The 12,373-nt window shown below is 56.1% G+C and overlaps 1 protein-coding gene across 1 annotated transcript; it reads right to left on the bottom strand.

Annotated features, from left to right (window-relative positions):
- Nucleotides 1-4,549: 4,549 nt before the first annotated feature.
- PIP5KL1 (phosphatidylinositol-4-phosphate 5-kinase like 1) lies at nucleotides 4,550-11,855 on the bottom strand (the record flags this gene model as incomplete). The annotated part of the gene is made up of 10 exons (XM_079707007.1): nucleotides 11,811-11,855; nucleotides 10,789-10,992; nucleotides 9,511-9,561; nucleotides 9,158-9,312; nucleotides 8,809-8,933; nucleotides 8,261-8,295; nucleotides 8,115-8,170; nucleotides 7,221-7,333; nucleotides 6,770-6,923; nucleotides 4,550-4,817 (listed from the first exon to the last, which is right to left on the bottom strand). The coding sequence occupies exons 1-10, from the start codon at nucleotides 11,838-11,840 to the stop codon at nucleotides 4,550-4,552; spliced, it is 1,191 nt and encodes a 396-aa protein (XP_079563133.1). The 5' UTR covers nucleotides 11,841-11,855.
- Nucleotides 11,856-12,373: the final 518 nt, after the last annotated feature.

Here is a 12,373-nt window from a genome sequence, read left to right as displayed (position 1 = left end):
TCAGGGAACTGAGATCCCACATGCTGCAGGGCAACTAAGCCCGTGCCACAACTAATAAGCCTGGGTACTCTAGAGCCCGTGCACCGCAACTAAGACCTGATACAGCAAATAAATAAATAAACATTTTTAAAAACCAAAAAAAACAAAAACCATAACCAGTATTCAATTCATGAGTCACTTGGTTTATTGCACACAACACAGGTTAGTGGGAAAAATAGAAAAGGGGGTAACAAACAACTCCAAGGAGAAGACTGAGAAGGTCACGTCTCAGCACGAGCGAACGGCGGGCTTTGGTCCAGCTGAACCAGAATCTCATGACAAATGTGAGTGGGAAGTCGCCTTCTGCTCCAACAGAGCATCCGTCTGGACCAGCTCTCAGCAGCGTGGAGTCCTCCAGCAAAGAGCCTTCAAGTTGCTCAGTCTTGTGGTCTCATTTTAAAGAATCTGCCTGTAGGGTGTAACAGTTATGCCCCAAAGAATCTTGTCTCTGTCGGTCTCTGTGCCAGTAGAGTCTTCCTGAGGAACCAAACAAATTCCTTATCTAAAGCAAAACTACTGGGACTTCCCTGGTGGTCCAGTGGTTAATACTCCACGCTCCCAATGCAGGGACCCCGAGTTCGATCCCTGGTCAGGGAACTAGATCCTGCATGCCACTGCACGTGAAGATCCCACGTGCCAAAACTAAGACCCAGCGCAGCCAAATAAATAAAGGAACACTGTTAATTTTTTTTTTTTTTTTTTTGGCTACGCCAGGCGGCATGTGGGATCTTAGTTCCCAACCAGGGATGGAAACCATGCCCCCTGCAGTGGAAGTGCAGAGTCTTAACCACTGGACCACCAGGGAAGTCCCTAAAGCAACACTATTAATTTATGACACTCAGACACTTGCAGTCCTGTACTGGACAGTTCACAACAACTAATATGGAAGTTCACATTGGCCACTGTGACTCCATCTTGAATTACTGAGCTTAAATCCTATGAGTTTCACACAAGATGAGGAAGAATCATGGTACAAAACACCCCCCTTCTCAAAGTGTCCTCCAATTCGAAGCCAACTCATTGTAGGGCCCCTGCAGGTGCTGAAATGTGTCCCATTCGAAGGCTCACCTGGGGTCCCTCGGGGATTCAAAGTCAGGTGCTTTCCGGGCCCAGATAGGATTGAAGGGGCAAATAGGAGGCAATTGGGAGAGGTGGGCCTGGGGTGAAGGGGAGAGCATACTTCCCATCTAAACTGTTTTTCTTTTTTTTTTTTTTTTTTTTTTTTTTTTTTTTTTTTGCGGTATGCGGGCCTCTCACTGTTGTGGCCTCTCCCGTTGCAGAGCACAGGCTCCGGACGTGCAGGCCCAGCGGCCATGGCTCACGGGCCCAGCCGCTCCGCGGCATGTGGGATCTTCCCAGACCAGGGCAGGAACCCGTGTCCCCTGCATCGGCAGGCGGACTCTCAACCACTGCGCCACCAGGGAAGCCCTGTTTTTCTTTTTTACAAAATGCTTCATGAGCATTGAAAGAAAGCTCATCTTACCACACGCATCCCCTTCTGCAGGGCCCTGGCCTGGGAACCAGCCTGGGCTCGGGCTCTGGTCCCATTTCAAACTCTATTTTCCTATTTCTAAGAGGTTCTGGTGTGGGCATAACAGCAGGGTATCTGTGTTGGGTATCTGCACCCAGATCAGCAGCTTTCCAGGGCTAGCACTCCATATGCAAAGCCAAATTCCCCCAAGCCGGTGATCTAGGCCTCCATGCCTCTCCCCATCCTGTCGGGGGCTCTGTTGAAGCAGCCCTGCCCCCGGGGCCTCCGTTGAGCACAAGCCTTCCTTGTATCCCCCACTCCAGCCAGTTCAGTCTCTCTCCGTGGCCCCAACCCCAAGGGGAAAATGATGAGATGTTCCCTATGGATTCATTGATCACCCACAATGGCTGGTGACGATTCCTTCCCCAGAGAGGCAAATCCTTCCTTGCTAAGGCCACATGGAGACATGGTCAAGTTCCTGTCTTGACAAGCCCAGACATGCCCAAATGTCCTGGGCTCCCAGAGTAGATGAGGATCATACATCCACAGTGGAACTGACACTGGGAAGTCCCACAGCCTCAGATGAAGCTCTTCAATTTGGTTTTGGCAAAAGTCCTCTCCTTACTCTTCTTCATAGAATAAGGAGGCCCTCCTGCATCCTTCTTAATCACTGTCCACCCACCCTGGCCGCAGTTCCAATCTCCAGTTGCATTGAGCTCTTTCCTACTTCAGGACTTGTGCACTTGCTATATCCTCTACCTGGTCTTCTCTATTCAGATGGCCAGCTTTTTCTTGTCATTCAGCTCAAATATCACCTCCTCAGAAAGGCCCTTGCCAACTCTTCTATCCAACACCGCACCACCATCCTTCTTGTCCCAACCTGATTTATTTTTTTCGTAGTACTTGTCACACTCTGAAATCATGCTGCGTACTAACTGGTTTTCTTGTTTATGGTCCATCTGCCCACCAGCTTCTAAGTTCCATGCGGGCAGTCAGGTCAGTCATGTTCTTAGGGCATTTCCAACACCGACACAGTGCCCGGCACAGACTCAGTGCTAGATAATGTCTGTTGAATGAGCCAGTTTGAAGAGCCAGGAGTCCTGGGCCTCGTGAGACCTTGGACAAGCCACTTCCTTTCCAGCCACAGGCCCTGCCTCAGCCCATTGCCAGAGACCCAAAGTGGGTAGGGGCTGAGCCATCCCCATCTATGAGCGTAGGGCTCGGGCCCTGACTCAGCCCCGTCGGATCCAGATCCCAGGGAAGTGTAGGGCCAAACCCCAGTCTCCTGCTGTGCTGCCCTTCCACCACAGAGTCTCCACCACCCACCCACCTCCTTAGTGATGACTTTAATGCACTCTATGTCTCAGCTTCCTGCTGAGCCAGAACAAGAAATGCTCTGTGGCTTGTGCCAGCTCAGAAAGGTAGAGTCACCCAGACAGCTCGGGGTGATGTCAATTATATTTATGTATATATATTCCAGGAACCCGCACTCCAGCCCTGCAGCATAAGATTTCCCTTTCCTCTCCCTTCCCCCACCAGCCATTTTTCCTCCTTTTCTCTCAAGGCCAATGGAATGGCAGTGGTGGGTGTAACTGAGTGAATATCCCAAGGTCTGGAGTCATCCAGTCCAGGGATCAGCCATTGGCCCACAAAGCCCCCCACACCACATCACTGTCCCCCCAGCCCTGAACTCCAACCACAGTGTCATGTTTTTCTCTCTAGTGCCAAGGTCTCTCTTACTCCAGCTCTTTGCTGTGTCCTTGGTTTGGGACCCTCCCAGAGCTGCATCTGATTCTTCTGGTCTCAGTTAAGGGGTTAGAGCACACCCACCCATCAAATAATTAGGTAGAGGCTCCTTCCCTGAGCTCCATAGCCTCAAGTTCCTTCACAAGGCTTTGTCACACAGGTTGCTTTTGTCACTGTCCCCCCCGACTGTGAGTTCTGTGGCGGTGGAATCTATGCATCTTGCTCCACCCCACGTCCCCATTTCCCAGCAGAGGGCCTGTCACATAGCAGGTGCTCAATAAATATTTAATGAGTTAAATCTTTCCATGTTAACGATTAGACCACTGAGGCACAGAGAGGTTTAGCACCTTGTCCTGATCACACAGCCAGGCCCCAGAGAAGCTCTAGAGGAAAGGGCCACTTGGGCATGGTCGGATTGGACTGGGGTCAAAGGCAGAGTTGGAGTTTCCTGGAGGAGGGAGAAGGAAAGAGCAGAGGCTATGCAGGCAATTTTCTTCTCTGCTCCCAGTGACGTCTGTGTGTCCAGGTCCCTCTGTCTGACCACCAACCCCTGCTCCCATTTCACAGATGATAAAAGTGACTCCCAGAGGAGGGCAGAGCTTACTCAAGGTCAATAGTGGACCATAGTCTAATGTTTCCCAGAGCTGAAGCCCCCCCCACTCCCCCACCTCCTCCCACCTGCATCCTAGAGGAGCAGGAGTGAGGGGGCCACCCCAGAGGGAGGCCAGTGGACCCTGCTTGAGCCAGGGCGGGGGGTTGGGAGGCCCGTGTTCTTGGGCTGGCCTTGCCACTTACCCGTGCATAAGCCCCTTAAAGCCTTTGGGCCTCAGTTTCCCCATCTGGACGACAAGGGGGCTTGGATTGGTGGCTTCAGCCTCCCCCCTTCCCCAATGAGGACAGGGCTGCGGGAGCTGGTGAGTAAGAATACAGTCTCCTGAGTCCAAAAGGCATAGTTGAGTCCTGGTTCCAGCATTTATTGCTGAATGATCTTGCTCAGTCCCTTCACCCCCTGAGCCTTCATTTCATGGTCTGTAAAAAAAAAAAAGAATAATAGCATTTTTTTTTTTTTTTGAGGATTAAATGAGCTAATGTAGGGGAGTCCCTGATACAATGCCAGGCACAGCATCCCCAGCAAAATGAGTTCATAATATTAATTAGGGGATGCTGCCCTCTGGAGGCCAAGAGGAGGAACAACAGGCGAGGAGAGCCCGACCCGCTGCCTGGGCCAGGCTGGAACCCGCGTCCCCAGCGGGCGACCATTGTCCAGGTGGGGAGAGCGCGGCTGGGTGCCGGTCACTCGGTGTGCGCCTCCACCCACTGGCAGAGGCGACGGGCGTAGCGAGTTGGGCTGACGGTGGAGAAGGTCCGGCCTGGGTAGCGCAGCGTCTTCCACAGGTGCTCCAGCCGCTTGCGGAGCCCGTAGACTGTGGTGAGGTCCACGAGGCCCAGGAAATAGCGTTGCTCTGGCCCGTCCAGGATGTGTAGGGCGTTGGGGGCGTCGGGCAGCAGCCGGCGGTTCTGGGTTTCCGGCTCCTCCAGGCTCTGTACCCCTCGCATGGACCTGGGGGTAGACACGAGGGTGAGGTTACCACCTCCTCCAGGGAGCCCCAGCCAATGGACCCTGTCAGCACGGCCATGCTGCCCCTGGGTCATTCCCACACCTCCCGTGTGCCCGGACCTGTGATGTCAGATAAACTGGGCGGCTGAGTAAAATGCAGTTGACGGTCTAAAGCTGAGCTGTCCATTATGCAGCCACCAGCCAGCCATATGTGGCCACTGAGCACTTAAATGTGGCCAGTCCCAAATGAGATGCGCAGTAAGTATAAAATACATACTGGATTGCCAGAACAGTGTGAGAAAAAGAATGTAAAATATCTCATAAATGTTTATATTGATTAGATGATGATATGATAAAAGTTTGGATGTACGAAGTAAGTGAAATATGTTATTTAAATTATTTTTACCTATTTCTTTTTTACTTTTTAAAATGAGGCTACTAGAAAATTTAAAACTACATGTGTGGCTCGCATTAAATTTCTACTGGGTAGCGCTGGTCTAGAGCATTTGGGTCACACAGACTGGCTCTGCACTTATGTGCCACATCACTTTGGGTAAGTCCCATATTTGGGTACTTCCTAAACTGCTGTTTGGGGTTATCCAACCCTGGAAGTTTCAGGGTGGCAGAATTGAAACCTTGCAGACAAAATCCAACCCAAGTTTGCAGATGGTGTGTCTTTTTGCCTCAAACTGTATTCCAAATCAGAAGGTGCCTCTGGCTGGGCCCCCAATCCCAACCAGAAGCAGACTCAGTCCCCTAATGTTGTCCTCTTGTGATGGTGGGAGTTTGGGAGTGGGGGTAGGGGGGTCGCTGAGGGCTTTATCCCTGCCCTGCCCAGGTCTTGGGGGAAAGAAACCAATCAAAGAAAGCCCCACCCAGGCACCAACCAATCAGAACCGAGCGGTCTGGGAGCCAGAACAGAGTGCTGGTGCTCTCTGCAGTGCCAGGGTTAACCTGGGTGTGGTGGGTTCTGAATGAGGGGCTGGGAACTGGGTGGGGGTGGGGCTGTAGCTGTGACCATTTACCAGGCAGCATGGAGAAACAACCATCGTATGCACACTTGGGTTTACCTGCTGAATGACGGCTGTAATCTGGACACCATCTGGGGGTAGAGGGCAAGGGAGAAGCTGACCTAGGTTGGATGGGCAGACTTGGTGGATTCTGTGCCCCATGGCAGGCATTCCACCATCTGGTCAGGATGTGCCCACCAAGCCATTACCTTGGGTTGTGCCCAAGACTCACCCATCCCAAGGTCTTCCTCCAAGGGGTGGGGATGGGGGCTAGGTGAGTGGATATCATTTTTCACTTGTCTTGTCCACCCACTGGATCAATGAACTTATTTCCTTGAAGTGCCTGTCTTAATCCCTGAGTCATTCGGTTCAACCACAGATGTGGGCCTTGGAGGACTGAAATCCAAGTAACTAACCAAGTACTAACATGAATCCTCAGAAGTCATTCTACAACTTCACTTCCTCTCTCTGAGTCTCAGTTTCCACATCTCTAAAATGGGAATGAGCCCATCCTCTCAATGAGGCTCATAGTCAGCATGCAAGGATTGGCTGCATGGAAGAGGAAGGCAACATGATGGTGCCAGTGGTGAGGACTTCGGGGTCCTCAAAGTGAAATGACCGAGTTAAGGGGCAAGGGCTCTTTCCAAGGAAAAAGTTAAATAGGTGTGAAACCTTCAATGGCCCCACATCTCCTTCTGGAAAATGGGCAGAGTCTTCAAAAGCCCAACTGGATCTCACCTGGTCTTTCCTCTGCTGTGATCCATCTGTGCCTGCTACCCCTGCCGGCCAGGCTTCTCCAGCCCTCCACGCTATACACACACACACACACACACACACTGCACTTTCCAGTCTTCGAGCCTTTGCCTGTGCTGTTCCCCCACTACACCGTCTGTCTTTTCCATGTTCTCATCACCTCATTCTTGCTGTTGCCTCTGGGGGGCCCACCTGGCTGTGCGGAAGATGAGGCTACTGCCTGGGCCCCGCTCATCCTCATGGAGACGCTGAAAGGCCATCAGGAGGCTGTAATCCAGCACGTTGAGCTCCCGGAGGAAGGCGGTGTCCAGTTCCATCTGGCGGAGGAGCCAGCTCCGCTGGGGCCCTGCCAGAGCATCAGTGCCCCCACCTGAGTGCTCATTGTGTGCCAGGCAAGTTTCTGAGGGCTCCACACACATCTGCCCTAGAAGGGCAGATGTCATTACTGTCCCATTTCACAGATGAGGAAACTCATCTGTAATTTGCCTTGGTCACCTAGCTAGAAAGCTGTGGAGTCGGGATTCTCTGCCTGACTCCAGAATCTGGGCTCTTAAAGACTCAGGCAGAGAGCAGTTCCAGGGACACCCTTCTAACTTCCCTCTAAATGGAGGAAGAGCAGGCAGTGACCGCCCCCGTGGCTCACCGAGGTTGATGGTCTTGCCCTGAAAGTTGAGGTCTTTCAGCACCAGGACAAGGGGGCTACCCTCAGGGGCGGGCTCCACCCAGCGGCTCACCTCGCAGCCTTTGATGTCATACCTGGGAAGTGAGGGGTCGGGGCGACAGAATTCAACCTTTTACAGACTTGAGACATACAGGGAACTCACGAGGTAATAAGAAGCAAGAGCTTCCACTGGGTGACTGTCCAGATTCTCAGCACAACCCCAGTCCGTTACTGTCCCCATGTTAGAGATGAAGAAAAAGCCTCAGAGAGGTTTTTTGTTTTGTTTTGTGTTTAACTTGCCCAAGACCACACAGTGAGTAAAGGGGAGAGCAGGGATTCCAACTCAGGCCCTTGAACGTCCAGTCCAGACTTCACCCCTGCCCGTGACTGCCTCTTGGCACCTTGTCATCCCTGGGGTATCCCAGACAGAGGGGCCCAACCCTAGACACAGCAACAGAGGGCATGAGTGAAGTCCGCGCCCTGGGAGAGCACCAGCGTGGAGCTCGCAGGCAGAGGCAGGGCTAGGAGGCTCAGAGGGCCACCTGCAACCAGAGGCTAGTTTGAATCCCTGCTCCTCACGTAGTAGCTGTGTGGCTTTCCCCTCCTCAGTTTCTCATCGACAAAATGGGGATGATAAGGACAACTACCCCTCAAGAGTTGTTCTGGGAATAAGGAAGATGATGAATGCAAATGGCTCAACACAGCGCCCATGGCATACTGAGTGCTCAAGAGATGCTGGTCCTGGGAATCACTGTCTCCGACCCGTCAGGAGATCTTGGTAACGTCTCTTCTCCTCCCTGCGCCTCAGCTTCGCTGTCTAGTGAGTGTGGGTGCTTCAGGTGGCACATTCCGGGTGGGGCGGGGAGGCCGACTCACCTCTCGGAGATGCGGCCGGTGGGATAGAAGACGCTCTGCATGATGATGAAGTATCTCTGGAGACGGGGGTAGGGAGTGAGGGAGGACAGGATCTCACCCTCCAGCCGCCCCCTCCGGCCCGGCCCCCTCGCCTCGGCCTCACCCACCTTCTTTCCCTGGGCCACCCGCAGACTGTGCACTCCTGGAAAGGGAGAGGGCGTCAGGTAGAGAGGCCCTAGACTCGGCAACGCCGGGTGCATCCTGCCCCAGTTCCAGGCCACGCCTCCTTCTCGCGATCCGCCGCATCCCGAGCCTCCAGGCCACGCCCCAAGACCCCTTCCCCAGCTTGGGGTGGTGTCCCAAGTCGACCCGCTTCTAAATTTAGCCCCAAAGATGCCGTGTCCCCCAGGCCTAGCCCTGCCCATATACCCTCCTCCCGGGACTATTCAATCCCAACCCCGCCCTCTTTGGGCCCCGCCCGAGGTCCTGACCCCGCCCACCGACCCCGCCCTCCTGCGTTACTGTCTAGGACCCGCCCCCCCACTGAACTCTGCCCCCAGCCGGCCCCGCCTCCTGTCCAGTCCCCTCCACCCTGCTCAGGCTCTGGTCCCCTATGCCCCCCGTCCTGGAACCGCCCACTCCCTGACCCCCTCCCCTTCTCACTCTCTTCACCCCTCTCCTCGCCCCGCAGTCCCGGGTCCCTGGCCGGTCATACCCAGCAACCGCGCAAGCAGCGAGTGTGGGTGCCGCTGCAGGTGTTGCACGTAGCGGGGCAGGTGGGCGAGCAGCGCCTGCACCTCCCGGCGCCGCAGGGTCTTCAGGAAGAAGCGCTGGTCGTGGCTGGGGGGCGGGGCGGAGAGGTCACTGACCAGGTGGGGCAGGAGCCGCGTCCGCACCGCCCCTCTCGCCTCCTGCCCTCGCCCCCAGTCTCTCCTCCTCCGTCTGACCGCTATCCGGCCCTGACCCACCCTGACCTGGTCATGCTGTCTCTCTCCTCAAGAGCCCCCCTCCGCCCCGGACACCTCTCCCACCCCTTCCCCACCCCACCCCAGCCGCCAGCTCACGACAGGAAGAAGCTGGCCTTGCTCTTGGAGGTGCTGAGGAACTGCAGGTAGGGGCCGCCGGGACCCAGCGCAGCCTGATAGTCCTCCTCTGCCAGCCCTAGGGAGCGCCGCAGTCGGGCGAAGGCGGGGCCAGCCAGGGTGCCCAGCTCGAAGCCCTGCGGAAAGGAAGAGCAGCCCCAAGAGTGTCCCTGGGGCCCAGGTGTGTGCAGTTGGCTCTGGCGCGGGAGGGTCACGGTAAGCACACCCTTCCTGCAAAGCCCCGGGGCAAGCCATCATTCCCACTGCACAGATGGGGAAACTGAGGAGAAGAGCAGAACACACCCCCTCCCATGCAGCACTCTTGGGCTTTCTACCTCGTGAACCTGGGTCAGGACCTCGGAGAAATCCTCCTCCGTGGGCAGCCCCTGTAGCAAGGAGCAGAGGGGCTCAGGGCAAGTCTCAACCCCCCAGTGCCAGCCCAGGGTCTCCAAGCATCCTGTACCTGGCCTCACCCCCGTTCCCCCCAGTTTGATTCCTCCAGCCAGTGGGGACCACTCTGGGTGTGCCTGAGTTGGGCAGATAGACTGCCAGCCCTCCCAGAGCTGGAGGGAGGAGGAGAGTAACCCAAGGCAGGTCCTAGGTGTGTCTCATTCACTGCTGGGTCCCCAGCACCAGTCTCTGAGTTAGAGCCTGACGCATGTGCCCAGACACACGTCGGCCAAAGTGTCGCCAGATGCCCTCCCAGTCAAAGGGGATGGCCTAGAAGCCTAGGACTGTCTGACTCAGCCTGGGAGAAGCAGGATCAGAGAAAGCTTCCTGGAGGAGGTGCCCCCTAAGCTGAAATCTCCAGGGTAGTGGAGAGGGGGAGCAGGGTGCTCACAGGAGCGGGAACAGCAGTGGCGGCTACCAGGAAGGGAAGGGGAGCCTGAGTGACTGAAGCGAGGAAGGATGGACTGGGGAGGAGGCTGGACAGTTGGCCCTTGGTGTTGAGCCAGCAGGACCGTGAGGCCAGGCTGAGTACTGGGGAGCCATGGAAGATTTTCAGCAGGTGGTGATGAGATTTAGAGGACTCCTACTCTCTCCCTGGACCTCCACGTCCCTGTGCTAGGACCTGGCTCACAGGATGTGGTCACACTGTGCACACATATGCACACACACAAACAACACACATGCTCACCCGGGCCATCCAGCTGCTGAGCTTGCAGTGGGTGACCCTTTCTGCTGAGCCAGCCTGGCCCCAGCCTAAGCTCTGGGGAGGATGGGCTGGGCTGGTGGGGTGGGGGCGGGGTCCCTTCTCAACCACACACCCTGGCAGAACCGGGAGGGCCTCAGAGACCAAGGAGTACAATCCCTCCCATCCATTATACAGAGGTGACACCGAAGCCCAAAGAGAGGCAGAGACCCGCCTAGATCAAACATCAACCACCCGGGTCAGGGGCTTCCTCGCACTCCCCACACACCCTGGGCTTTCTGGCTTCCTGGCCTCAGCCCCCACCCCAGAATGTCCCTCCCTCCCTGCACCAAGCCCCTGCCTTCCTCTCCTTCTATCTAGCCCACTCTGTTCCCCAGCCCTGCAGTATTAGCAGGACGGGGCATCAGCCTGGTCTTGCTGTCGGTGCTGTGGAGGTGCACGGGACAGACTGGCCACTCACCGTGGGTGGGTGGTCCATGGACACTTGAGTGGCAGCCCACAGCCCTGCCTGCATCATACACGTCAGCTGGTGCAGCTCATGCCCTGGGCCAATCTCAAACAGGCCTAAGCGAGACTGCTTGTCTCGTAGACGCCAGAGGAGGCCACGGCGGCCAGAGCTCGAGGTGGCAGCTCTGTGTCCAGCCTCTGGGGAGGGGGCCAGGACCTGGGGTGGGAGGCACCAGAAGCAATGAGCCTGAGGCAGCAAGCATCCCACAGGGGAGAGATCCTGGTCTGAGTCCCACATCCACTGCTTGTCAGCTCACCCCTCATCCCTCTCTGCCTCAGTTTCCTCAGTTGTAAAAGGCAGATAAGGCTGGTACCCACCTCACTGGGTGTTGTGAGGGGACAGTACCTGGCATGCAGTCAGCACCCAAAATAGTGATGGTTATTTTCAGTAGGCAGAGCATTTGTTCTGCAACCTCTCACTAGCTTAGGTAGATCACCTAACCTTTCTGCACCTCGTTTTCTCCTCTGTAAAATGAGAACTATAATAACTCCTTCGTGGCAGGTACTAACTGTTGTTACTGTTGAGTTTGAGCATCCTGCACAGGAACTCCTTATAGTAGGAGCTGTGATGTCAGTGATTCCGTCATCTATTCCACTCGTCTATGCCGAGGTCCTCCAGGCCAGCACGGAGGGTCAGCACGAAGCTGAGATCATAGCTGCTGACCCCTTCGCATTGGGCGCCCACCATGTGCCCAGCACTGTCTGAGAGCTTGACCTCCTAACAGCCCTATGAAGGAGAAGCTTTTATCATTGTCTCCATTTTCCCGATGAGGAAACTGAGGAAGTTCTCAGGGGATACCCGCCGGACTCCCCGCTTCAGACCTGCGGCCCCATGTGGGGCGTGTCCCAGTCCCGCCCAGTGCAGGACCCCTTCTGGGTTTGGATGGAGGTGTGTTCGCCCTGCACGGGGAGGGGAGGCCCTGCCCCTGCCCTCCAACCCTTTCCTTTCCTGTCCTCTCTCGGGTCTGCACCTACCTCCTGGGGCCCCGGGCTCGGCGCGGCCATCGCCCCCGCAGCAGCTTCCCCGGGCTCTGGCCGCGTCCCCAGCTGCCGGGCCACCCCGCTGCAGGAGCCAGGCCCCGCCCCTGCTTCTGGACCGACCAATCGCGTGGTGCCGGTCACGGCTGCACCCAATCCGAGCCGGGGCGCGGGCGACCGCCTGCGGGTCCCGCCCCCGGGGCTGCAGCACCCTTCGGACCGCGGTCCAGGGCTGGGCAGGGCCGCCGCGCGTTGGTTAAGGTCCCCACCGGGGGAAGACCCCACATTCCCTTCCTGGGGTGGGAGACTCAGGTCTCGAGGCGCTCGGGGAGGCGGGTAACTTAAATCCAGTCCCGCCCACCCACCCTGGCGTGAAATTCCCACCGACCGTATTTCGGGTGAGGAAACTAAGGTCCAGAGAGAGAAGTGACTACCTCCAGGTCACACAGGAAGTCAGGGGCATGCATTCATTCAACACTTATTTTGAACATTCACTATGGGCCAGGAGCAGTGTAGGCCGGGGTGGCGTGGGGGGGAGGCGGATTTTAGTGGTGAGTGAG

Source organism: Hyperoodon ampullatus, assembly GCF_949752795.1.
Source record: "Hyperoodon ampullatus genome assembly, chromosome: 6".
Taxonomy (NCBI): Eukaryota; Metazoa; Chordata; class Mammalia; order Artiodactyla; family Ziphiidae; genus Hyperoodon; species Hyperoodon ampullatus.
Note: the sequence above shows the minus strand (reverse complement) of the source record. Positions and strands in the feature narration are given on the sequence as shown.